The sequence below is a fragment of the Cloeon dipterum genome, chromosome 4 (assembly GCF_949628265.1).
Source record: "Cloeon dipterum chromosome 4, ieCloDipt1.1, whole genome shotgun sequence".
Lineage (NCBI taxonomy): Eukaryota > Metazoa > Arthropoda > Insecta > Ephemeroptera > Baetidae > Cloeon > Cloeon dipterum.
This window is the reverse complement of record NC_088789.1, coordinates 28,175,526-28,202,631: the sequence shown is the minus strand read 5'-3', so window position 1 is coordinate 28,202,631 and position 27,106 is coordinate 28,175,526. Positions and strand designations below refer to the sequence as shown.

Genomic DNA, 27,106 nt, shown 5'->3' with positions numbered 1-27,106 from the left:
GCGAATCACGAATGAAACACATGTTTTGATGTGGCTGTCACTTTAATTTCTGACTGTTTTTTTTAATATTACGAATTTTACAATGACTGACGCTGTTAAGTTTTTAGACAAGAATACTGCTAGGTTGATCACAAGCAACCAGGTCATCCAGGGACCGTACAATGTCGTAAAGGAATTGGTGGAAAACGCTCTTGATGCTGGTGCCACAGCTATTGACATCAGATTGGTAATACATAATTTTTTTATGAGATAAAATATTTGTATTTCTCAATTTTAATTTGTATTAAAAGGAAAACTACGGTCTCGACAAGGTTACAGTCAAGGACAATGCCAAGGGAATTAGCCTGTCAGATGTGTCGGTTATGTGCAAACCTGGATATTCTTCAAAAATCAAGGAATTCTCTGATTTAGGTACAGATAAAATCCGTAGATATGTATATTTAATCACAATTTAAGCCGGATTTGGGGTGTGGGGGAGAGCCATTAATTCTGTGTAAGAATTTTGATATGAATAATTTTTAAATTTTTAGAATCTCTTCGAACTTATGGATTTCGAGGCGAAGCACTTGCCAGTATCTGTTGTATTTCTGATGTTTCTATCACGACAAAAACTGAAGAAGATCCAGTAGCAACCACATACAAATTCAACTCTGATGGAGAAATCGTGGACAAGTCTCCCTCTCACCTAAATCAAGGTGATTTTCATATTTGAACAATTTTAATTAATTAAATTCAAAAATTTCAGGTACACTGATTTGTGTCCAGAATATTTACCACCACCAACCAGCTCGAAGGCGCATTTTGCTCAGCGCCAAAGCGACGGCAAACACGCAGGGATTTTCCAAAACAGGCACGATTTCTAAAATCAAATCCTATCTTGGAGCCCTGGGTGTTGCCTGGCCATTTGTGCGCATTTTCTTTGTGCACGGAGGCTCTTTGGTTTGGAAAAAGCAGAGCGTGCCCATTGCGGCGGGCGAGCCGATCAAAACGGCGCTTGGAGAGATTCTCGGACACAACTTGGTCTCTAATTACAAAGTCGTCAAATCTGAGCTTGATGAGTGGGTAAATGTGACGATAATTTGAACATTCCTGGTTTTAATTCAAAATTTTAGGGATCCATTACTGCAGTGCTACCCACGAAGGTTGGAGTGGTGAATGAAACGTGTCAAAGCACCAAATCAGCCTTGATTTTGATCATGAACAAAAGGGTTGTGCGCCACAAGAAAATCGAAGACGTAATTCGATTTATTTTCCAATATTTTAAATATATAACGTGAGCTTCTGTAGGTTTTAATGGAGAAATTCAGGCTTCGGTTCCCTTCTATTGGGAAAAATAGGTACCCTGCGTGTGTGCTGGATTTGAAAGTGAACCAGGAAGATTTGGACGTCAATCTTGAGCCTGACAAATCAAAATTCATGCTGCGCTCTGCCAAAGAGGTGATTTTAACATTCAGGTTTTCCCTGAGCATGAATATAAACAAAATTTCAATCTGCAGGACCAACTTTTGGAAGCAATTCAAACCATGATGGATGAATTCTACGACGAAGAAGGAGTTCCTAATAAAGTGGACGAAGTAGTTGAGCCTCCAGCCAACAAACGGCTGAAAATTTCTGATCAAGAGACTGTAAGCGATTCTCAAGAAGAGCCTGATGCCAAGTCTTCCCCAGCTGCGTCTTTTAAACTGGAATTTTTTGTACCTGAAACGCCTGAAGCCCCTGACAATGAGACTCCAGTGGAGCCCTCTCCATTTACACTGTCAGAACCATCTTCTGAGGATGAATTGGAAGACACTTTAAAGGACAACTCACTTCTTTCTACCCCAAAATTGCCTGAGGATGTTGAAGATTTTGTTTTCTCTTTGGAAGATGAAGCAGCGCTTCTTGAATTGGAGAAACTTTTGAATCAATCGAATTCACCAGGTAAAAATTTAATAAAATTTAGCTAAACTAATTTACTACAGTGTATTAATCAAATATATAATAAAATCCACTAATTTTAAAAATCTTATAGTCACAGAGGAGCTGGAAAAAGCTGAAGCGCCCATGGAAGTAAATCAAGCAGACTGGAGTCGCGGCCATGTTCCTGGCAGTTCAGGGAATTTCATTGAGGTATTTTCTCTTTTATAATAATTTAAATCCAGAAATTGCAAACGATTTTATAGGGTTGTCAACTATTAGTGCAACCGAAAGTTCAACAGCCAAAAGCCCCCAAAGCAAAAGTTCAATATGACAGGCGACTGTCGCTCTCGGCGAGTCCTTGCACTCAAATGGGACAAAATAACTTGCGGGCTTTCAACATGTTCTGCAAGGAAACTAGACCTAAATGTACTATTGTTTCTTTAATTAATATAACTTTTGAATTAATTTAATGAAAAACAGTGCTCAAGGACAGACCAAATATGGGGCTGTGCGAGGTGGCTCCTCTCTTGGCCAGATTGTGGAAAGATCTGCCCGACGAAGAGAAAGAAAAGTTCGGCCAAATGGCTCAGGAGTACAAGCTGAGCAAATTGGACAATTCCTCTGTCTCAAATGCTTATAGGTATGTCAGTTTTTCCAGGAACGACTAAATAAACCTTTTCAATTTAATTTTCAGCCCAGTGCCAGTTGCAAAGAAGCAAATAAAAAAGAAGGAACCAGAAAAGTCTGCTGAAGCGAGTTTGTGTTTGAGCATGCTGAAAACTCTTGCTGATAAGAAGACGCCTGCTGTTAGTGCTGTTGCAGCTCCACAAATTGAAATTATAACCAAAGTTCAGGAGGAGAATCCCCAAAAATCACCAATGAAAAAGAAAAAATTGACTAGAGTGGTTGAGGTGCCTATAACTTTAGATGCCATCATGAAAAAGAAATTCGCGAGGTATTTTAGATTAAATTGAGCCATTCAAGTTTATGAATTAATTCTTTTTTCTAGGCTTGAGTCAAATGTGCCAGATACTCAAATTCTCGGCAAGTGGAATGGAAATTGGCTTGTTCGACAAGGCTCAGAGATTTCCACTTATAACCCTTGGCTGATCAAGGAAATTTTAGAAACCATTTTGAACCCACAGGAAATGAACGTGAGATATTAAATTTAAAATAATTTAATGGTCTTTTACTCTTAATTAATTTTCAGGCCGTTGAGAACAAGAACGACTTCAAGAGACTTTTGGAAAACTTTACTACGCATTGCAGTTTGGAGGAAAAATGCCCTCACGGAAAGCCGTGCAGAGCCACAGTTTACTCAGGCCCGCTTTTGTCGCAAACCATGAAAACCCAGTCGCAATAAAATTTAACTTGTTTCTAGAATTGAAAGGAAATATTATATTTTCAACCAATTTGCACAAATAAACGGTTGCAGCTTGTTTTCAATTGATCCTCACATCAATTGGTTGACCTGGGCTATGATTCACTATCTGAAATGTCTAAGTTTTCAAGGTCCTCGTCCAGGTCGTCTAGATCATCGTCCAAAAATAGGTTCTCGTCGATGGCTGCTGCCGTGGCGCCAGGATTGTCTGCTCGAAACGAAAGATTTAAGAAAAATTATCTACACATCAAGCCAAACCCCAACCTTCTGCAGTGCCATTGGAAACTGTCTTGGCCTGGGCCGCCATGTCAGCTAGCCTGTTCTCAGGAGCCACCGATCCAGTGCCATCAACTTCGCTCGCTTCAAGGGCAATGTCGTCGAGAACAATTTCCTTGTATTCAATTCCGTCGTCATCCTCGTCGTCCTTGGACAGCTGTCGGTAGTCGACTGCCTCGCCACCTTCCTCAAAGTCATCGTCACCTTCCTTAGCCAGTTCAGGATTGAACACGAACATCTCACGACCAGAAATCTGAAATTCGTCAACAATTTTATTTAGAAACTCATCTATAGACTTTCAAAGCGGTAATTATCTAACAAGGTTTGCCCAGAGAACAGAAAGAACGACGAAATGTACGATTTTCCCGCGCCTTATGACAAGTGCCACGCCCTACATTTTAATTTCCTGAGAAGCCGCATCTCCAATGTGGAATTCCCTCAAGTTTAAGGCTGAAAACGTCAAAATTATATTTTTCCCCGCGTCTTGTGACAAGTGCCACGCCCACCATTTTTCAATTTTCTGGACAGCCACGCCCCCAAAACAAAATTTACGAGAATTCTCCGTAATGACGTGGAATTTTACAAATTTCCCGCGCTTTACGACACATGACACGCCTTCTTTATTAATTTTCTGGGTACCACGCCCCCATTTCGAAATTTCCCGCGAGTTACTCCCTATTACCAAGACTGCTGCTCTATTTTTCGTTATAGAAACTTGCAAAATCGATTATTGATGAGCTTTAAACCCTAAAAAATAAACCAGTACAAACCCCGACTTGTCTTCCAGCCTTGAACTCTTGCCTCTTCTTGTCCTCCTCCATCTTGGCATTTTTCGCTTTCTCCGTAAGCTTTCTCTTTTTCCAAGACAGGAAGCTTTCAAGCGTGACCTGGCAGTAGGTAAAATTTGTTAAAAAATATTTACGGCGTGACCTTACGGTAAATTACTCTAGTCAGATTGACACCTAAGGCAGCCCGCTCCTTCTCAATCAAATCCTCGAGGGAAATCTTGTCAGCCTTTTCTTCCTTCTTCTTGTCCTTTTTGAGCTGGAAGCCAGGAGGCAGGGCGTGTCGATAGATGCACTTTGTACCATTTGGACATTCCCAGAACCAGCCGTACTTGCTGACCTCCACGGCTTCCAAGAAATATCTGCAGATCTATATCGTAAATTGTAATAAGTAAATTATTGTGATTTGATTCTATCAGGCAGGCTCACAATGTCAGTTTGGTTGGGCCTGGCCAAGTCAGCCTCTCCGTGCTTCTTTTCCGCGACCTCATTCAGCTTTTCCTCGTCCCAATCGTCCATGTTCTCATCTGTTTGGTTTACAAATTAGTAATCAGGATTTTCTAAATCACAAAAAATGTCTGCAAACCATCTCTCATATCGACATAAAGACTTCTCTTCTCAGCCTTTCGCTCGATGGTCAAGTCGTGAGAAAACTTGCACCTGTCTCCCTTTCCGCAGGTTCCTTGCTTGAAAAACGCGCACAAGATGGACTTTGGGTCGGCTCCCTTTTCGATTTTTTGCGTGGCAACGGGTTTGAAGAGCAAGCCGAGGGTGTCCTCCTTTTTCTTCTTTTCCAGCTCGGCCTTCTTTGCATCGTCAAGCTTTCTGTTGCTAGGATTCCCTCCAAATTTAACCTTTTTCAAAAAGTGTGTAATAAAAATCAGGTTATCATTGCATTTGAGGGGAATAATACCTGCTTTTCAACTTGCTGGATGAATTTCTGTTGCTTGGCGCCTTTTTTGTTCTTCAAACCGAATGTTTTGTCCTGCGAAAAATCATATAAATTTATGAGAAAACGTTAAAGATCTAAGCAATGTCTAATTATGTTATTTGACAGGCATAAAATGTACCTCTATGACTTTCTCCTTCTTCTTGGCATCTGCCTTTTTGCTAGGCGCAGCCGGTGCTGGTTTTTTCGGTGGCATTGTGCAAACGAAACCTGGGAGAGGACAAAATTAATAATTATTATTCAAAGGCTCAAAGTGCAGAAAAATAAAGAAATTGATGCAAGCCGACTAAAAAGTTCAACGCGTGAAATGAGCGAAAAAAATCTAAAAAATACAAAAATGCCCCATCTTTCACCGTCTTTAAATGGGCATAGATATAAAATATTTGGTTAAAATCATGTTAAGTGCAGTGTTGAAACGATTAAAAGGTTAAAAAACAGAAGGAACCTACAAAATTGTTACCTCAGAAATGTCAGCTGCGAGAAACAACACAAGAAACAGACACACACACGTTCTCGTTCTCGATGCTGATTGTGCCTGGTACCCGCCCACCCGGTTAAAACTGCATCAGCAATAACCGGTTATCAACGTTGCAATCTTTAATATAAAAAATGGGGAAATTACTTCCAATGTTTAAAAACCGCTTTGAAATTAAATAAAATTATTAAGAATATCAATGAGAGATAAAAAGGCATTGCTTTTCAGGTACTTCACGCGCTTTTTAAATTAACCGGTTATGCAATGATTTGATGATTTCTAAATTGAAAACCGTCATGACTTTTAAAAAAACAACAAGCATGACCCTTTGATCACTCTTTAATCGTTCTACATCGGAAATCTTGACAATTAATTTACTTAAACATGAATCCAAGCAGCATGTCTGTTGCAGAACTGTTTGCTGCTTACAAAACTTGGATTAGCAGCAATCCACAACTCACGTCCGATTTGGAAACTACCGTAAAATGGGTATCATATTTTCTAGCAGGTGCATAATATTGTTATTTTTTATGGTATTTTGTCACACTGAAACGAGATAAACAAGCAATGATAACAATTTGTTACCTCCTATTATGTTCAAATAAGTCAGCTATAAAATGTACATATTTTTCTCGTTTATAGTAAACATTATTTTAGTTTTATAATATTTTATAACTTCATGCAAATATATTTTTATTTAATTCCAGGACGGGTGCAAAATTCCAGCGTCTTATCGGAGCTCGTCTACTTGCTGTCAAATCTTCTAGTCTTGTTCAACGACAGGATAATTCGATCCGCAAGGCTAACAACAGTCGAACAAGGCAAAAGAATTAAAACTTTCATCACTGTGCTTGAGTACTCTGAAGTCTTCCTCGAAATCGCTGCTCGGAAACTGTGGGGGAACAGAGGCAGATGGGCAATCGTCGTCATTGTCCAATTTTTCAAGTGAGATTAATTTTATCACTGACAATTAATTTGATATTAAACATTTACTCGTCAGGTGTGTGTCTCGGCTTGTGGTTTTGCTGAAGTACAAGGAAAAGATCACGAAATGTCCTCCAATTGCTCCGCTGCAGAGGAGCAAGATTGCCAATGGTGCTCAGGTGGAAACCCCCGCCGCCGAGCGCTACTCACATTCCTTCACCCTGAGCTCGGGAAGGGTCATTCGCACCATCTCGGCCGCTCCTCCCCTCCACTGCCGAACGTGGACGGCCCCTCAGCCGCCCGCGTTGTCCGAGGCCGAGGAGGAAACTCTGGCCATCCAGCACACCAGTGCAGAAGTATTTTGATTAAATAGTTTTCTTTGTAGGTCCTAAATTTGGTGTTTAGGTCATTTACATTACCAAACCCATGATTCATCTGGCCAGCTGCTTGGTCTTCGGTGAAACCAGCTGGAAGCCGTGGATGTTTTCCCTGCTGATGGACATCACCAGGTACTGAGTTTGGATTTTGAATAATTTAAATTAATTAATATTTTGTCGCAGCTTGCAGATGTACAGGAAGAGCGAGGTGCACGTGACCAAGAAGCAGCGCCTCGAGCTGTCCAGGCGTGCTCTCTGTCTGCTCTTCTACATTCTCCGATCTCCTTTCTATGAAAAGTACAGCAAATCCCGGCTGCACATCCTGCTTGAAGGGCTGTCGAACAAAATTCCCCTTGCCCACCACATTTGTAGACCCTTACAAAGGTACATTCCAGAGTGGCAGGCTATTTACTTCTACATGTGGTCTTCCTGAGGCCAAACTATGTGAGTAAACCAGTTGTTACATGATTTCTAGTTTTCATTGGACCAAATTGTCAAGGGAAGGTATTTGCATTTTTTTTAATGTGTTTTAAATATTTCCATTATTCTTGTTGATTAAAGTGAGCAAACTTTTATACTTTGAATGAGAACTGATTTTTAATTGATCTGGATTTTCCACAAACACAAACAACGAAATTTGATTCAGTTTCGATTTATTTTGTCAGCGCGTGCTAACAAATCAGTTGGATATTCTCTACACAACAACAAAAGAGCAAAAATGTGATTGATAATAATGAACTATGTACAAGCATTCATTACAATAATCAGGGGCAAGCAAACATGAGAATAAATACAACTATCGCTCCTTAATAGCCGCCCTGGCGTCTCGATGGGGGGTAGGGAGCGTCGTTTCCGTTTCCGGCGGCGCTGTTGCCGTTGAAGCCGTTAGGAGGGTCCTGGTACTCGATTTCGGGCCTGTAGCCGTTCTGGTCGGCCTCGTACTTGACGATCTGGGTGCGGCCGTCGGGCAGCTGCACGCGGTACTCTCCCCAGGTGGTTTCTCCGTCGCGACCCTCCTTGGCGCCAAAGTCGGAGCCGCTGACGGCGTCTGTCACGTCGTACTTGAACTCGTAGTTGGCAGGCTCCTGCGAAAATTACAAAAGGGTTACTAGGGGGTTGGGATATTTTTTCAACTAGGTATTACAGCAAGGGGATCTTCCGTGGTCACACCCTGGTTGATGGGGGCGCCGTACTGGCTCGAGGGGGCGCCGTACTGGCTGCTGGGGGCGCGAGCCGACGAGAAGGACGACTGCTTGTTGCCTCCGAACGAGCTGGAGGAGGGGGCGTTGAACCTGGAGTTGGGGGAGCTGCTGGGGGCGCCGTAGGTCGAGGAGGGGGTGGCGGCGTTGAAGCTAGAGCTAGGGGCGCCGTACTGAGAGGAGGGGGCTGAGGCGCGGGAGCCAGAGCTAGGGGCGCCGTAGGTCGAGGAAGGGGTGGCGGCGTTGAAGCCTGAGCTAGGGGCGCCGTACTGAGAGGAGGGGGCGGAGCTGGGGGCGCCGTAGGTCGAGGAGGGGGTGGCGGCGCGGAAGCTCGAGCTGGGGGCGCCGTACTGAGAGGAGGGGGCAGAGGCGCGGAAGCCGGAGTTAGGGGTGCGGGCTCCGAAGTTGGCGAACGGGGCGGGGGCGCCGTACTCGGTCGAAGGGGTGATGGCCTGGGTGAAGTCGTTGGCCGGGCCAGAGTTGAAGCTGGCGCTGGGGGCGTTGTACGACGAGGCGGGGGCCACGTAGTTGGAGGAGCCCTTGGCGGACGAGCTCAGCTGGTTGTTGGCCGAAGGAGCGCCGTACTTGTTGGAAGGAACGTTCCTGTTCTGCTCATTGATCGAAGGAACGCGCAGGTCGGGGATGGGGTACTGGTTCTCGAAGCCGGCGGGGGCTCCGTAGGTGGCCGAAGGGCTGCTTCCGAACGAGTTGGACTGCTTGTTGTTGCCGGAGGGGGCTCCGTAGGTGGAGGAAGGAGCGGAGGAGAAGGAGGAGGGGCGGGAGTTGAAGGTGGACTGCTTGTTGGAGCGGCCGAGCTCAACGGAAGGGGCTCCGTAGGAGGTTGAAGGGCTGGAGCCGAAAGATGACTGCTTGTTGCTGCCGGAGCGGCCGAAGTCAGCCGAAGGGGCGCCGTAGGAGGAGGAGGGTGCTCCGTAGGTGGCGGAAGGGGCGGATCCGAACGAGCTGGACTGCTGAGCACCGCCGAAAGAGGCCTGCTTGTTGTTCCCGGCGCGGCCGAAGTCGGCCGAGGGGGCACCGTACGAGGAGGAGGGGCGAGAATTGAAGGTCGACTGCTGGCCGAAATCACCGGACGGGGCTCCGTAGGTGTTCGAAGGGCTGGACTGCTTGTTGTTGCCGGAGCGGCCGAGGTCGACCGAAGGGGCTCCGTAGGTGGACGCAGGGGTGCTAAAGGCGTTGGGGGCACCGTACTGCGCGGAAGGAGTCCTGGCAGGGGCGTTGTACTGGTTGCTGGGGGCGGAGGCGCGGAAGCCGGAGTTTTGGGCGGGGGCTCCGTACTGGCTGGAAGGGCGGGAGGCCCCGGAGGAGGAGAAGGAGGGGGCGCCGTACTGGCTAGAGGGGGCGCTGTACTGCTGGTTTGATTGCGCGCGGCTGCTGAAAGCGTTGTTGCTGGAGGCGGCAGGGGCTCCGTACTGGGCAGAGGGGGCGGAAGCCCTGCTGCTGCTGCTGCTGTACTGGTTGGCCTTGGAGTCAGAATAGCTTCCGCCGTTGGAGCCGCCGGACTTCGAGTTGCCGAAGAGACGAAGGTGCACCCTGGACGCGGGAGGGGCAAAATTGTTGCTGCCGCCTCCGTTGCGCGAGTTTTGCGAGTTAGGGGCGCCGTACGAGTCTGACGGGGCGCCGTACTGGCTCGAAGGGGCGTCGTACTGGGTGCTGTACTGGTTGGAGGGGGCTCCGTACTGGTTCGAGGGTGCACCGTAGCTGGCGGACGGGGCGTTGCGGCTTGGTGGCAGGTAGTTCTGGTTGGGCGCCGGCGGCTCGGCCAGGACGACCACCGCGGCGGCGGCGAGGATAACGAACAGCTGCGAAAAGGTTTTTCGTGAGTGCTTTTGCAACAAGATAGAGCAGGATGAATGACGGCGTTGCGTAAAAGTAGCGCATCTTGATGAATGCATACTCGCGCGAATAAGTGATGAGGAAAACCTTGAACTTTCTCTCAAATCATCTACTTATGTAACGCGTGGAGGCAAAACGTTTATTTGCGGCAATTTGTAATTTAGTGCTGTGCCGAAACTATTTAATTTTTTACAAGAAAAGAATTAAATTATTTATAAAATAAATTGCTTTATCTTCGCTCCTCCAAATCCAAATGCAGAGATCTGGATTATTTTGCTTACTTGTTGTAATCGAGTTCAATTTTGGATTTTATTTATGCAAATTGACAAAATTACTTGCTTCCTGAAGAACAAATAATAATAAAATTTTTGGACACTTACTTGACTGATAACAAATAAACAATATTAAACCAAATGAGGGGAAAATTAAATTAAAAAAATAAATAAAACCTGAGATTTTGAGATTTTGTGAGTGCACGTACCTTCATGTTGCGCTCGATCTGTGCGGGTTGTTGTGTGAGATGTGCTGCAATCAGCAGTGCACGCACTATATATACCTTGTACTCATCCCCTTCCAAGCGAGCCGAGCGATCACACTTAAAAAATCATCGCGATGCTCCTCTTTCAATTAACTGGACGGGGGGTGGGGGCCGGCGTTTTGCATCAGACAAGACAGACATATTCGGCTAGGCTGATTCCTAGGTGCATCTCATTCCATTCGATTTTTTCGCCGAGCCGTTGCCTCACTCGCTGAGATCTCTCCCGCTGTCCGGCACCTCTTCACACATGTGCACACAAAAAGCGCCGCGCGGGGCACTCTCCATTAGCGGCACTCTCGCTTTCAGCACAGATGATGCTCCAGTTTTGCCTGCATGGCCTGAGCGATTCACGCGCTATTAACGACGGCCTTGCGTCTTTGCATTGTTAAACGCGATGAGAGCGATCAATCCGCCCTCAATGCGGTTCGGCTAGAATGCATAATATTTATTTTGACTGCAAATCAAAGCCGCCCTAACTAGTCTAGTTTCCCAATTGGCCCACCGCACACTTTGCTTTGTGGTGAAAACTTTGCACAGCTCATTACATTTTTCGCGCTCTCGCAGCATGTGTCAATTGTGAAATTGACTTCTGTGCTGTTTACTCTGTCCAAACTTAGAAATTTCTTCTAATAGGTTCAAAAAATAGGCCATCAAATCAGCACAAATCAAGAGGTTTGAACATCGATTATCCCTGCAAAACCTTAAAGTTGATCATTTAATCAGAAATCTGCCTAGAAATCTCAGGAAAGTTGTAGAACTGGACGATTTTCCCGCGCTTTTTGACGTGCCACGCCTTCTTTTCAATTTCACTGGGAACCACCTCTTCTCATTTCAAAATTCTTGCTTTTTCTCCGTAAATAATGTTAAAATTTAAAATTTTCCCGGGCTTTTCAACGAGTTTCACGCCTTTTTAAATTATCCGAGGGACCACGCCCCCATTTCCAAATTCCCGCGAATTACGCCCTTTTCCACAACCTGTTCTTTTATTTTAATTTAAAAAACTGCAAAATGTTATTTTAAAAAAAAACAGTCATTTTTCCACGTTCGAGTGTCAGGTTTTAAAATGCTGAAATTCTGTCTGATTTCACTCTGACCCTCGGTAGCCGTTAACGGCAAAAAAAAAATCAGCGGCGATGATATGTTTGTTGAGGGGCCAGTTGCAATCTCCACGCGTCATATAATTTTCCACGCACAAATTACCGAGCAGTAAATTTACGGCGCGGTGCTCGCTCGTGCAGCCAGCAATCGATTTTGAAAATTGATTTCACCCATCAGCTGGTTTTTAACTCGCAGCCCGTAAAAGCCATGTTTTATTGCCGCCAAAGAACAATTCCCATTTTATGCTAATGGATTAAATATTATCTTCCGAGAAGTGCAGGTCTGCGAATCGAAAAGCGAAGGATTAAGTAAACGTGTCGCCCCCGCAGAGCGAATAAATGAAATCAGCGCCACGAATACGCCGAATAAAACAACTGCAAGGTAAGAAACGTAATTGAATGCACGTCAGGGTGAATTAACAATCCACTCTTTGTCACGTGGTAATTAACTGGAGAGGCATTAAAATTAACACGCGGCTCGGCGATTTTAACGCCTGCACCGCAGTAAATAAAAAAATTCCTGTTTACTACGGCGCGCATCAAAATAATAATAATTCTCCTCTCGAGAAAGAGAGAAAGTGAAGTGTACGTACTCCGTATACACATATTGTAATTACCCGCGGTGCATTATTTTTTTTACAGATTTATTTGCATTTGATTCATTACGTTACATATATTTAATTTCACCGTCTGAGCTGTCGGTCCATCCTCGCGCGCGCGGCCTTCTCTCGCGTGTTGCAATTAACAAGCAATTAAAACTAAATCAGTTCTATTCGCGCACATGATTTATGTATTTTTGCTCCTCCTCACTCCAACAGACTGATAATTGCCCGGCGTTTCGTTACGCAACAGGGTACAGCTTCGTAAATTGAACTCCAGCGGGAAATCGACAAATGTAGGTTACTCTAAGAATATTTTACTAATTGCCCGGCAGACGCTTATCGTGAGAAATTAGAGACATTGCAGAAATGTATTGGTTAAACGCCTCGAGTGCAGATGAACCTGTAGCAAAATCTCACAATAACTTGAGAAAGTAAGAAATAGTTTTTATCATTTACCTTCATGGACTTCAATTTAATAAATAAAATAAGAACTTAATTGATTTCTTTAAATTTATCTCCGAAAAAATGAAAATGCCGTTAAATTTCTGCACGCGAATTTCCCAGAATCGCTGTGCAGATTCCAAAAATGTAAGTTTTATTAAAATCCGACCACTGTTCATTAAATTTTGGCTGTTTAAACTTAACTTTTGAATTACGGAGGCGAGGATCCAACAAAAAATAAATAACAGGAACTATATTCCTTCGACAAATAGTCATGTTTTTTCGGTAAAATTTTTTTTTTTCGAAAAATTGCCATCATTTTCGAATTAAAACGCATAATTTATTTGACTGATTCGGCCAGCAACTAATTTAACGGTCCGTGATTTACAAAGAGCGATGCACAATGATTTCAGAATCACGTGTACAACTCTGTAGCTCGATCGAAACGCGCAATTACTTTAAATTCAGAGAATATTATTGTGCGCTGAGAGCACTGAATGTTTTCATTTGCACGGTGCCGTGCGGACAATGGAAAATGGTAACTAATGGTGCATAAAATGCATTCCGCCTGCTCTCGCATGCATCGGGATAGGCCAATTGCATTTGGAGAATATTCAACAATGAATACACAACGTGACTCGCATCGCAGTAGCAATTAAAGCCCATTAAATTCCATTGAAACGAGTTTTTTCCGATGTGCAACTCTATAAATAGAAATTAAATCTTTCCTGGCATCGGCTCGAAATGCTGAACGTGGGAAAGAATCTTCCGTCTGATTTTGATATAAAGAAGAGGCGGAAAGAAAGAATTATCCTTGACGTGCCCAATTATGAAGAGGATGAGAAAACCCCGTGACGTCAATGGGGGTGGAAACGAACCGCCTTATTAACTCGCGAAAATCATCTTTATCATTTTTGTTTCGCTCTTCTGCTGTCCGCGCTTTGACGCGGGTCACGATTATCGCGACTATTGTTCTCCACGTTTTATCTGTGCTTATATGCGCGCAGGTGGAAAATGACGACTTAGGAAGTTGAACAGTTGAACAGCCCGATGGTGCATTACGCAATGGGCAAGGGAAAGGGGAGAAACATAATCCAGTATTGTGTTTGCCTCTGAACGCCCTTTTTAAGGTGTTGCTTTTGTTATACTTTTGACCTCTCGTTGCAAAAGGTTCGGAATTCTCTTCACGTTTCCAAGAATTTAATACATTTCTTAAAAATTAAAAAGAGAAACGATCGTGAGCTATTTTATTATAAAATTTCAGACACTTTCAATTGTGAAAAATGGTAATGGGTTGAGTAATTTGGATGAGTTTCGATACTTTGGAAATATTTTTTTGGGCGGTGAGTGACGGTGCGACGTTTTTTCCATTACAATTTCATCAGGGGATGAAAAGGGGTGAGGGTGAGCGCCCCCTAAACACTTTGGCTTGTTAGGGGAGATCAAGACGAGTTTAACGGTGGGTAATTTTTGCAATTATGATGGTTAGAAATCGAGATTTGGAGTTGTCAAAATGTTTGTAAAACGCGAAAAATTCCAAAAATTTGTATTATTTTAGTTTATAATTTTTTTCTAGAAAATGGAAAGGAATACCACTCTAAAATTTTCACACAAGTTCCCACATGCCATGGGACAACTTTTAAGGCCATTTTAAAAATTCAAAAACCCTGGGCTCATTTTCAAAAATTTAATTAGAAACAAATATTAACATTAGTGACCTTTGATCTTAATTTAGGACATCAAATTTAGTGTCAATTCGATCGGGCTCATTGAGAGGAATCAAAAAATCTTCTTACTTTTGAAATTGTCCCACGTGGTGATGAAATACTGAGGTCCTAAAATCTCCCGTAAAACCCGTAAAAACGAATATTTTGCCGAGCAATTTTATACGACGCAGTTTGCAAGTAAAAACTAATTTAGTTTAGCTCAAATACATATAAAAAACAATTTATTGCCACTTAAAAATTGAGCCAGATATTTTAAAATAAATTCCTTGGTGGTTTAAAATAAAAAAATCCATCCGCCTCCGCGTCCGAAATAGCATTCTCGTGTCTAAGCACGTTCGTTTATTTGGTTCCCATAGCATGAGTCACAATTAGAAGGCGCAACAATCTTTGAGATCCAGGTGTTTTATGCCCACGGAGACCTCCTAGATTCGTTTGGAGGATGAAACAAACACACACATACACATCCGCCTACAAAATCGTGATCTTCTCTGGCAGTCCAATAGATCTGCAATAAATCAAGGCAATCACGGTGGCCAGCTGGTTATTAAAAACGACCGCAGCGAGCCACTTGCACTTCTCCTCTCCTTTCGGAATGCAATCCGTCATAATTAATGCATGCTCGCCGACGAGAGAGAGAGAGAGAGAGAGAGAGAGAGAGAGAGAGAGAGAGAGAGAGAGAGAGAGAGAGAGAGAGAGAGAGAGAGAGAGAGAAGGGCTAATTGATTTGTTAAGAGCGCGCCTGCTCATCCAGATAAGTCGTCGTCGTAATAATAATTGTTTGCATGGCCAGCCTTGGAGTGCGCGCGCGCGTTGCAAAAATAATTTTTCGGTTAGTGAAAAAGATGACACGCGAGGCCGAGCAGAGCAACAAATTATAACACTTTGGACACACACACACAGTGTGTGCAGACAAGTGACCTCTTTAAATCGTGCGATGCTCACAAAAGCTAGCTCACTGTCAAAATGATCCATCGATAAGGAAAATAACAAATAACGCACCATGTGTGCGCTGCGAAAAGGACGCGTTCGCTATTACAAAGGAGAGTGAAATGTGTGATTTATTCATACGGCTTTTGCACATTTTCTCAAGAGGGTCAATGCAAATTTTTGCCTTGGAAACGAATCAAGTGGAGCAACAATTCAGATTGCCCAACCATAAAAATTAGATTTAATTTATTGTTCTGCCAGGGGCATGAAGATCTTGATGATTTTTTTGCCATATATTTGACCTAAAACGTCTTTAAAAAAAATTAAATCGTATTTAATTTGCGGGTTTCATGGACACTCCAAATCCAAATCAGTTTAAATTTATTGTAGAACAAATATTCGGACACTGTTTAACTCGTCTCGTTAAGAGGAACAACTTTCCTGCTGACCTCGAAGTGATAAGTCGCTAAATTAAATTTTTCCAGTGGGGACCAGATTCGTGCGACGCGCAGACATGGCGTCCGATGGAGTATGGCGCGAAAAAACGGTTACGTGAAAAGAACCAATTTTTCGTTAATATTGTGACATAATTTGCATTACTTGTATACTAACTGTGACTTCTGGATCGTAAAAACAAACTCTTGACACTCGTACGGCAATCCAAAGAGAGCTTTTTGTTTTCCAAATTCAGACGCCATCATGGATCTGCGCAGAAGGAATAAACTTTTTCGCAAATCTGGCCCCCGCTGAAATTTTCGAAATAAAATTAATTTTTTTAATTTTAATATAGCTATCTAGTAGAGCGCAAAAAATTATGTAGGATAAACAAAAATCTGGAATGGTGTTTGCCCTTAATTTTTTATTAAAAAATAAAAACTCCAAAATTGGTGCTTTATTCAGCTTTAAACGTCCAAATCTCAGCTTCTAATTATCAGATTATCAAAAACCACACACCGCTGTACTTGTCCTAACCTCCCATAGATAGCCAAAGTAGTTTTAGAGTGTTAACCCTTCAACCCCTTTTATCCACCCTAAAAAACGTAAATTTTTTCAAATTTTTGTAGTTTACACTTTACTACGCAATGGAATTTAGTGATTATCACCCAGAAACAACTTCAGTTCTTCACGGGAAGTGAAGACAAGTGGAACAGTATGCAGTTTGAGAATATGTAACTCTTTAATCCCGAGATTAAATCGTCAAACTAATTTTATTCATGTTCTCGGTTAAAAAAATACACGTTTACTAACCATCAATGGATGAAAAATACTGCTTCACTTTAAGGAATAAGATTGCAATCAGGTGGCTCTCGCATCCCAATTTCAAGAACACAACCTACACATGTCACTTTAAGATCATGAGTTACGCGCGGCGCCCTTGAAAAGTGCAAGATTTATCAAGTGTGTTCTAACTAATAATTTTTGCAGATCGCTCATCATTTTGCGCTCGCCGTCTATCCTCGAACAACAATTTAAAATAATTTCGCATGATGTGTCAGGAAAAGCCGAAACAACCTCCTCTTTCGACCATAATTCAGCAGGCCTCAATGAGATTGCTGCCGGTGTGTAATTACTCAATCGACGATTTCTGCTCTGCTCCCACGGCTCGTTACAATTTTCTCGATCCGTCAGGCAAGGAGATTCAATCGGCGAACATCTCTCGTGCATAACAAAATGTGCAATATGTGTGCTCCTTAAATGTCATATATTTACGTGAAAAAGGTCTGACAAATTATAAATCTCTCGGTTTTGTGTGTAGGTGCTAGCTTGCGAAAATCGTGACCACTTTACCAAATAAATAAATTAATTCATTTTCTCAATTGATTGTCACAAATCCTTGAGATTTTAGAAGCCGGATAGAAATAAAATCGAACGTTAAAATCTCGAATTGTGCGGAGACTTTCTTCGGCAAGCGGATTAAATTCACAAATTTCTTACAAATCCTGGAGAAAATATTATATTCCTATAATTACCGGTAAAAATTATCTTTTATTTACCAGGAAATTATTTTGAAATGAAGAAATTTCTTTGTAAAAAATTGAAACTCTTTTGCTGGAAAATTTTGTAAAAATCCCAAACATTCACAAAAGAGTGAAAATGGCTTAATCATTATATTATTTTAAAAAAATGCAAAGTTTATAGAAATCCGAACAGTTTGGCAGCTTTAGATTTTTCTTTAATTCATTTGAACTCTTAAATGACGATGACGTGGTAGCGAAAAGGTGCAATGGGTTAAGTAATTTACAGATTTGATTCATTATGGCAAGACTCCTTTTTCGGCGAGCAGATAAATTAATTATTTTATCTCCGACACGATTAGCTGCAATTAACAGATGGAAGAAAAGATCAAGACTGTGGGAGACCCATTCATAACGTCCTACTAGCTGCTCGGATTGTTTCATTTATTTTTTTCTTTGCACGAGATGGGCCAGTGAAAGTGAGAAATGACGTGTCTGTCTAGCCGTGTGTGCCCCGTGCGCCAGGACAAATGGATTGATTGGTCCGTCGATGGTGAGAGATGCGACTCTTTGTCGTGCCTGCATTGTTCCAAGAGATCAAACGCCAGTGGCGGATCTGGAAAAGCTATAAGCAGGTGCATGTTAATTAGATTTTTTTGTTTCGCTCCTGGTGTGTGTGCGTGTGAAGACAGGTTCTCACGACCTTGCTACCAACCTGAAAGGTTGAGCAAATTCTCTTAAATGTGTGAACTGATCTAGATTAAATCAGAACGCGGATTTCTTAATTATTTTGCGCGTTGAAAATTTGTCTGTAATTGATTGTTTTTATTTTTGTTATTAGAAGACTCGTAATTGCCATTTTATTAAAATAAATTGCTAAATAATCAAGTGATTGAAATTAAACGTGCCATGCAGCCACCTGCTTTGACGGAGGGGTAAACGGAGCTAGCTACCCCTCAGCTGCAGCACAGTTACCCTTCCTAGAGTGTCTAAGAGCCAAGAAGATCGTTTAATAACCTTATTAACGGTGTTTGTTCAATTGTGTACTTTCGTTTTGGTGTCCTTCAGCCAGGGTTAGCAAAAACCCACATTTTTTTCGTAAAAAAACTTGCATTTTTTGCAATTTGGCGCATTTTCCGAGACACGTGCATTTTTAAAAAGGATTAAAAATTCCCAAATCGATGACCAAAAATAGGAATTTTGCAAAATCAGTATAAAAGCAACTGGTTTCACACAAAAAACTGAAAATTTTCCCACTTCATCGTAATTTCCAAATTTCATGACTGTTTTGGACCTCATTTCGGGATTTAATTTGAAAAAAAGCGGAAAATCCTAAACTGGTGGTTTTGCTAGTTGATTTTTTGCGCTAAAACACAGTGGCGCAGTTTTGCACATTTCAAAACTGGCGAACCCTGCCTTCAGCCCTTGTGTTCGACAAGAAACGACCTAAAGGGTGCTGTGCCTGATCACTGTGTGCATCGCGGATCGCGGACTGGATCAAAAAAAGCTTGCAAAAATTTATTTCACTCAATTTTACAGTGTGCGCGTATGTAAACAAACCTTGTTCTCATTATTTCTGACATAAATTTGGTCCTTCGGACAATTATTGCGGTTAACTATTCCTATTTGTATATAAATAATGACGAATTCCTAGATTTGCAAGTTCTCTGAGTGAGCAGTTTCATCTTTCCTCCGCATGTAACTTCAATGAAATAAGAAATAGAATTGCAATCTGTAATTTATTAGTTGTAAATTATCAAATAATTAAAAAAATATAAATACCTCAAATAAATAGTTAGATTAATTAAATAAAGTAGGATTGAAGAGAAAAAATGTACTAAATTTTTTAATCAAACTACTGTTAAAACTATTTAATACAAATTTAAGAAATAATGTTAAAGTTTAAAAATTAGTAAACATAAAAATAAAAAATATTAAAATAAAATAGCACATTTTACCTGCCATTTATTTCAATAATTTGAAGAACAAACGTTTTGTTTTGTAGTGTATTTGTTTTATTTTTTTTAATTATTATTTTTTAACTTATTTTAACGAATTTTTTAAACTCTTGTCCCGTTGGCATTACATTTGAGTAATTATAGTTCTTTAACCATTGAGTACTCAATCAAAATTTGATCGCAAGAAAGGTAGAAGTTGAGTCGGAATTCCAAACTCATGGTAATGCCGGCGAAAATCTGACGGCGCCAAAAATGAATCTCAATGCCTATTTTTTATTTCTTATTTAGTCCTGTTTCATAAAAATTTCTGCATTTTCTGATTTGCTAGATTAAAAAGAGGATGATCTAGGCAACAATTTTTTTTAATTCGTCTGTTTCAAGAAATTAAATAATTTTTTAATTTTATTATGCAATTTTGGCGTTAAAAAGTAAAGTTGCATAAATTCTAGCAGAATGTGACCCCTTTTTACTGACTTTGAATGCAGATTTGCACATAAAGTAGTTATTCCGCCACTGGGCACACTCGCCAACGAGATAAATAATTGTTTTTACATCTGATGCCGTCGTGCGTGCATCATTGATCCAGATCGAGTTACACACATTTCTATAGCAAAGGACGATGTGCATTATTTCTGCACATAAATACATAGCAAGATAATCGCGTGCATTGAAGTCATAACTGCGCAGCAATTATTGTATTCGAGCGCTGCATTTTGTACAGCATGCGCTCCATCGAAAGTGTAACACGCGTCTTGCGCAACTTTTCATCAACGCGATCAACGCCAAGAGATGCGCTTTTGCGTTCGAATTACCATCGCATTTAAATAATTGCAAATAGATCCGAAAATCGGCACAAATTCTTTCTAAATGAGATATTTTTAAATTTGACCTAAAAAATGTTCAGATGAATGGATTTAATTAAATTGTTCGTCATAAAAAGTTAGAATTCGAACGGTATCGAATATCTTTCGTGTATGGGATTGATATAATAAATATGTTTTATGGACGCATTGCTCATTACATATTAGATAGCAAGCTAATTTTAAATTTCACACACGCGGTCCGAAAAAGTGTTGCTAAACGAGCTTGCAGGCATTTGGAAAGAATGCGCACCCACATGCCAAGAGGCCGCGCATAGCGTTTGTAAATCGGAGCATTCGATCTTAATGGACCATAATTCGCGTAAGGAGAGCGTCGTCGGTCGGTCGTGAGTTGCAATTTTGCTACTAACAATGGGACAAATAAGAAGCTTCTCTTGCAGAAACATGACATGACACGAGCCGTAAAAAGGCTGAATAGTTGCGTCCTCCCTAATTACACTCCATTGACGGAATTTTTTAAGCTCATTTTTACCTCCTTTACATATTTCTGTAATAGGATCTCTGGAGTTTAATTTTTAACAGTGATAATCGTTTCTTGAGGCTAAAATAAAGCTAAATATTAGCTGAATGACTTGGTGAAAATTAAATACGACGTCGGAAACGTAAAAATCATTTTTTGGCGGTAAAAAGTGCGACAAGAACGTAAGCAACCAATCGGAGAAGGAAGAAGTGCTCTGATTGGCTCTTTTTCGAAGCGATGGCAGCGCCACAGTGACGTCCAAAGCAAATAAGTGACAAGGCTGGCTTCTAATTGGTCACTGGCACTTTTCCAGACGAAAAATCTCCTGAATTTAAATACGGGTTTACGTTTTGTGTCGCATTTTCGACTGAATGATTTGTCTGCAAAACCGAATTCGACTCTCAGAAATAAAAAATGAAATTCCTTAGTGCTCTTACGTCCTAAATTTTTCAATTAAGCAGCTTGCACTCTAACCAAACATGGTATCATGAGAGTGTGTTTTGAAATCTAAATTCAATTTTTAACTTTGAATTGGAAGAATCGTGATGAGTCGAGCAGCTCGGCACTCTGACCGCGCGTCAATGCAGGCCAATTTCGTGCATCACGCGCCTGCGATCATTTTCTAATGTAAAAGGTTGAGCAATCTTTTTGTGTAGTGTTTCCAGCCTCTTCCAAAGGATGGCGTATTTTTGCATTTTACAAAAAAAACTCATTCTTTGACCTGAAAGTAGTGTAACCTTTTATGCGTGGAAATAAATTTAGTTTAAATTAATGTGTTGAATAAACTCTTCTTGCTGTAGAAATTATAAAAATCCAAGGTAATTTGAACGTTTTTAGGCTTAATTAATGCACGAATTAATAAAAGAGTATAGGATTGTTATTTGAGAGTATATATTTATTTATTTATTGACTGTTAGTGCATGGATAAAATGCTATAGTCAATGTTAGAAATTTACAAATCATTCATAGATATTATAAATACAACGTCAAGGTAACGATCGATTCACTCCACCTTCCAAAACACAAATTTTCATCAGTTGGAGACACAGCAAACAATTGCTTTACAAATAATAAAATTTACAGCCAAACAAAGTTTGAAAACAAGTCTAATTATACACAAAATTTCATCTCCGTTGGTAACTCTGCGATGACTAATTTACAATCATGCACGATTCGCATTTAGTAGGGGCCGTTGCCGAATCCGGGTGCCCTGGAGGAGGCGCCTCCGAATCCACCCGGGCCGCCGGCAGCGGGGTAGCCGCCCTGACCGCCGGCAGAGGGGTAACCGCCCTGGCCGCCCTGACCGCCGTTGTTGGCCTCGCCCTGGTACTCGATGGTGGGCCTGTATCCGTTCTGGTCGGCCTCGTACTTGACGATCTGGGTGCGGCCGTCAGGGAGCAGCACGCGGTACTCGCCCTGAACGTAGTCGCCGTCGCGGCTCTCCCTGTGGCCGAAGTCGCTGCCGCTGGCAGGGTCGTTCACGTCGTACTTGAATTCGTACTTGGCGGGCTCCTGCGTTAAAAAAATTAATTTTTTAAATTAAAAAAACGGTTGAATTTCTTACGCCGTTGGATCCGTCATCGCTGTTCCTGGAGCCGAATCCGCCAGGTCCTCCGGAGGAGTATCCACCACCAGCAGGTCCGGAGGGGTAGCCACCCTGAGATCCGCCGCCGAATCCGCCGTTGGATCCAGAGAAGCCTCCAGGCGAGGAGAAGCCGCCGTTGGAAGGGCCTCCTCTGCTGTAGCCTCCGGAAGACTGGCCACCCTGGTTGGGGGGCAGGTAGTTGTTGCCTACGGGGGGCTCGGCGCACGCGGCGGCCAGCAGGGCGAGAACGATGAAAGCCTGGGGGAGCAAATGAATTGGTTTTTAGGGTGTAAATCTTGAAAAATAAATATCTTGGATTATTGCAGCTGTATTTTTGTTTAATAAATGATTTTAATGAAAAATGCTTGAAAAGACCAGAAGTTAAATTTTGAAAATAAAGCTATTAAAATTTTCTACTCAATCGCATGATTGGTTTGGAATGAAATGGAGTCTCATGTGGCACAGAATGCGGATAAAATTGCCATTGGAAGTGTGAGAGCTTGCCATCAATTACTTTTGATACAATTAAGTGGAAGCGTGACTTGAGCAATCGACCGAGAGAAGATGCAATATGGATCGAGAGCGACGATACTTTACCTTCATGTTGGATGAGATCTCGGTGGTGTGCAAGTGATGCTCTTCGGACGCCACCGACCGCTTTTATACTGCACTTCGGCGTGATTTCCTCCCACTTGCCGCAAAATGAGCAAGGGTTGATGCGCTGCTGCTGCTGTATGCATGCATGTATTTGTTTTTTATTGTGTTGAGAGGGGCACAACTTTTTAATCTTTCACTTTGAACCGCCGAGAGAGGGGCCGCCGACATACCGTTCACATGCTTCCAATTAGAGGAAGATTTAGATTATTTTTTTTTCAAACTCGAACCGCATTGACAATGTAAGGTCGTGTAAGCATCGTGTGCAGCCTTGGCCGGAGAATTCGCGATTTTGTTGTGAAAAGCAGATTGATCGGACGTGTGATACATTATGTTCTTACACGGCTGACAACAAATAATGGAGGAGCTCGGAAATTACGCAAAGTTGGCAGGATTTCAAAAAAAGGAGATATTTAATTTTAGTAGTTCCCAGAAACTGTAGTTTAATCATTTGAAAGGACGCAATAAATATTAAAAGTTGGATTTTTTTCGGAAAAATATAGCCAGGAACTTTAATTTCTTGGATGGAAAATTTATAACAATGCACCATTTAACAAGCAAATTTTTAATTGAATGTTTTTCTTTCAACCGCAGATGATAGTTTAAATAAAATAATTTTTCCTTCGCTCCAAGGTGAATTTCCCACGATCTATTTCACGCTGCGGAGAACCACAGACGTTTTGATTGGCCAACAATAGCGTATACCACCGCCAGCCAGTCAGATTTTCCGTGGTCTCCGCCGTGTACAAAATAAACTCGCTGACCACTGATAATGGGGAATAAAACTTATGTTTTAAAACTATCATCATGTTCAATTTAAATAAGAATGAAATAGAAGGAAATTTTCTTATTTTTCAAACTGAGTTTTTTCCCCCGAAGTTCATTGTTGCCTGTAATGGCTCAATCGACCACGTAGAGATGCACCAAGCAAATCGTTGCGGTAGCGGCTAATGACTGTAACTACACTTGGTAGCGAGCGGCGAATGACTGGTAATTCAAATACCTCGGCGTTTTTTACCTTTATTTACATCGATACCGATTTTACAGGAGAGACTTAAAACGAGTTTATTAAATTTGCGTTATGAGTTGGTAGAATCGATATCGATATTTAAAATCTTCATTATCGTGAAGCTATTTTCATACCGTCACACCATAAGAAATCTTCGTCTCACTAATTTATTTTATAGCCAAAACTTGACCCTGAAGGTGGTATTAAACATTTGAGTTTGATTACCAAGTGATTATGCTGCCTTAAGACATTGATTTGTGCAAATAATTAAAGATACAGTTATGCAATTTGATATTTATTATGGTTATTATCGTAATTATGTGATAATTTGACAAATATTAGCAAAAATACATACCATACACGCATACATAAAATTTGATTTTTGCCAACATTGTCATCGCTAAATCTCGGGTTCAAAGTGTCAGAAATGCAAAAACGGCACACCGTTCGACTCGTCTAGAGCTTAGAATACGAGATTTAGGGATGACTATGTCGGCAAAGATCAAGTTTAACGTTATATTATGAGCGCGTGCATGCATTTTTGCTAACATTGCCACCGCCAAATCTTGGGTTCTAATTATAAAAAAATGTAAAAACTGCACACCGTTCGACTCATCTCAATTTCCTATAGATAGCCAATGCAATTTAGGGTAGTATTTTTTTAATTTAAGAGACTTGTTTTGTAGAGAAAAAGTGTCTGAAAGTGCTAAGCAACGCGATTTTTATCTTATCTGTAGTGCACAGGGTGGAAGGGGGATGAGGGTTGATCACCTTCCAAACCCTTCGGCTATCTAGGGAAGGTTTAGACGAGTTGAACGGTGTGCTGTTCTTGTAATTCTGATGTCTTAAACCCGAGATTTGGCGATGACAATGTCGGCGATTATTGAGTTTTGATTTCTGCGATTGCTGCATGTATTGTCATCGCATACACTAGATGGCATAAAAATCACGCTTCTAACCATCATAATGGTGTAAAATTTTGTCCTGGTGTAGATCATTGTAAAAAAAAACAAAAGACGCACGAAACCGTGTTTGGTAACGAAGTGCAGTTAAAGGTAAAAAACGCCGAGGTATTTGAATTACCAGTCATTCGCCGCTCGCTACCAAGTGTAGTTACAGTCATTAGCCGCTACCACAACGAAATTGCATTCAAGCTGAACAACGGCAAACAATGCATGATCGAGTAAAAAGTCTTCTCTCGCTATGCGCCGATTATAAATATTCATCGCTTATGAGGTCAAAGGTGGCACCTTCCTTCGCACACATTTATGAATAAGTAACGACTTCCTCTCAGCAGCAGCAGCAGTTCTCGTAATCGAGAGTGAATCAGCAGTGAATTTGATCTGGAATGCATGACTGAATCATTTTCGGGAAGAAATTCGGTCCCCGCGGCTGACGAGAGAGCGCTTGCTTACAAAATCGACACATCACCTTTGACGAAGCGGGCGAGTCGAATCTCTCGGCGTTTTCCCTTCTAATAGAGTGCTTTTCGCCTCATTTTTCGCGCGTTCGGTGGGCCGAAAATGATCTGAGGTGCGTGCGTGTCTCAGGCGTCAGGCTGCGAATCCAATTAGTCGTTAATTAGTTATTAATTCTCCCCCACTCGCGCAGCCGAAATCGCTATGCGCCACCTTTGATTTCCTATTAAGCTGACGAACGCGATGAGGTAATCTTGTGCTCTGCACAGGCAGATGAAATTTCACATACACATACACGGCTTTTGCAATAACACGCGGCTGCCTACTCGATGTATATACATCTTCAATTAATGGAGAAGAAGTGCGGCGTATTGGCGATCCAGGCGTGAATTCGGTGAAATGATGCTTTGCAACGCGCCGCTTGATTGTGAGTGATGGGCATCCAGGAAATCTCTCGCCGCCGGACCATTTTCTAATTAATGCAGCGCCCACGAGCTTATTAAAAGCGAAGTTTTAGTTGCGTATTGACCGCTTAAAACTGAGAAGTGAATTAATAATTTAGCCGTAATTTTGGGCACTTCAATTAGATTTAAAAATAAAATTATGATTAAATTTTTAGCAGGGGAATTGAGGGGTGGAAGGTAAACATCCCCTTAACCCTTTAGCTGGTCAGGGGAGGTTGAGACGAGTCTAACGGTGGGTAGTTTTTGCAATTCTTATGGTTAGAACCCGATATTTGGAATTTAAAATATTTGAAAGAGACGGGAAAGCCGGAAAATTTGTGTTTTTTTAGAGTTTTGAAAAGGTATCACTCGAAAACTAATAAGAAAACTCTCTGAAATTGACAGAATTGTCATGGGAAAACTTTTAAAGTGGAATGATACTGGGCAACAATTGAAAATTATTTAAACTGTTGGATGCCTTAAACAATTAACCGATAAACAATTTGTTCAACAATTTGCAATAATAAAAAAATGACCTTCCTACAATAAAAATTCAAATATTGCCAATTTTCTCCAAAATTTACAGTGCTTGAACATATTTTCTTGGCAAATTCCGATTCCTCTCGTCGAGATCTGTCCAACGGTGTATGCCACTTATTGGGGAAACTCTTGGTTTTGAAATAAAATCGGATTTCAAGTAAGGAGACAGCCATTACCATTTGAAAAGCACGGTAACTTTCCAGCCAAGTTTCTCAAAAAATTACAGCGCTCCTTAGGTCAATTTAGGCTTTAACTGAATCCTAAGGGACGAGTCTATGCATTGGCAAGAAGCATTTTCCAGGCTTTTCCAGTATCATTCCTCTTTAAACTCATTTTCAAATTAAAAAATTCCAGAGCTTATTTCCAAAGTTTTAATTATAAACCAAAATTAACAGTAATGACCTTTACCCTTACCTAGGACGTAAATTTTGTATCAGTTCAATCGGGCTCGACGAGAGAAATTCAAAGCACATCTTATTTTTTAAATTGCACCACAGTGAGGTGAGATACTGAGGTTTCAAAAAGTGTCCCTTAAAACCCGTGAAATCAAATATCTATCCTTTTATAACATAATTTATGTAGTAAAGACTGATTACTGCTTAACCTCATGCCAATTTCGTCCTTCGACCCATGCGATTTCGGCAAAAGGGAATTTTTTAATTTGACTTAACGGCCTAAAATGATAAAATAAAATTTACTGCCTTATAATTTAAAAGACATAAATAACTGCTTCGTTTCTAACTAAATTGCCC

General features: G+C 41.4%; 5 protein-coding genes across 7 annotated transcripts; 2 read left to right on the top strand and 3 right to left on the bottom strand.

Annotated features, from left to right (window-relative positions):
* The first annotated feature begins 4 nt into the window (after positions 1-4).
* On the top strand, positions 5-3,293 carry LOC135941971 (PMS1 protein homolog 1-like). The gene is made up of 13 exons (XM_065487808.1): positions 5-226; positions 291-411; positions 531-695; positions 746-1,062; positions 1,113-1,235; positions 1,288-1,437; positions 1,497-1,920; positions 2,012-2,109; positions 2,163-2,325; positions 2,380-2,539; positions 2,594-2,854; positions 2,909-3,053; positions 3,110-3,293. Exons 1-13 carry the CDS (start codon positions 83-85, stop codon positions 3,260-3,262), a joined length of 2,424 nt encoding a protein of 807 aa, XP_065343880.1. The 5' UTR covers positions 5-82; the 3' UTR covers positions 3,263-3,293.
* Positions 3,271-26,227, bottom strand: LOC135941973 (zinc finger CCCH domain-containing protein 15 homolog). Of its 3 annotated transcripts, none has more exons than XM_065487813.1 (9): positions 26,217-26,227; positions 5,412-5,502; positions 5,255-5,326; positions 4,928-5,195; positions 4,771-4,868; positions 4,502-4,711; positions 4,327-4,443; positions 3,545-3,809; positions 3,271-3,488 (listed from the first exon to the last, which is right to left on the bottom strand). In XM_065487813.1, the coding sequence occupies exons 2-9, from the start codon at positions 5,484-5,486 to the stop codon at positions 3,376-3,378; spliced, it is 1,218 nt and encodes a 405-aa protein (XP_065343885.1). In that variant the 5' UTR covers positions 5,487-5,502; positions 26,217-26,227; the 3' UTR covers positions 3,271-3,375. The 3 variants fall into 3 exon arrangements, with proteins under 3 accessions (XP_065343885.1, XP_065343883.1, XP_065343884.1); XM_065487811.1 differs by lacking the exon at positions 26,217-26,227 and adding an exon at positions 5,751-5,801 and having other exon boundaries at positions 5,412-5,500; XM_065487812.1 differs by lacking the exon at positions 26,217-26,227 and adding an exon at positions 5,740-5,778 and having other exon boundaries at positions 5,412-5,500.
* Pex16 (peroxin 16) lies at positions 6,071-7,650 on the top strand. The gene is made up of 5 exons (XM_065489302.1): positions 6,071-6,273; positions 6,473-6,710; positions 6,766-7,045; positions 7,095-7,198; positions 7,250-7,650. The coding sequence occupies exons 1-5, from the start codon at positions 6,150-6,152 to the stop codon at positions 7,497-7,499; spliced, it is 996 nt and encodes a 331-aa protein (XP_065345374.1). The 5' UTR covers positions 6,071-6,149; the 3' UTR covers positions 7,500-7,650.
* Positions 7,703-10,700, bottom strand: LOC135942943 (pro-resilin-like). Its single transcript, XM_065489301.1, has 3 exons — positions 10,601-10,700; positions 8,211-10,085; positions 7,703-8,151 (listed from the first exon to the last, which is right to left on the bottom strand). Exons 1-3 carry the CDS (start codon positions 10,604-10,606, stop codon positions 7,873-7,875), a joined length of 2,160 nt encoding a protein of 719 aa, XP_065345373.1. The 5' UTR covers positions 10,607-10,700; the 3' UTR covers positions 7,703-7,872.
* LOC135943927 (pro-resilin-like) lies at positions 21,580-23,010 on the bottom strand. Its single transcript, XM_065490596.1, has 3 exons — positions 22,888-23,010; positions 22,270-22,548; positions 21,580-22,217 (listed from the first exon to the last, which is right to left on the bottom strand). The coding sequence occupies exons 1-3, from the start codon at positions 22,891-22,893 to the stop codon at positions 21,885-21,887; spliced, it is 618 nt and encodes a 205-aa protein (XP_065346668.1). The 5' UTR covers positions 22,894-23,010; the 3' UTR covers positions 21,580-21,884.
* Positions 26,228-27,106: the final 879 nt, after the last annotated feature.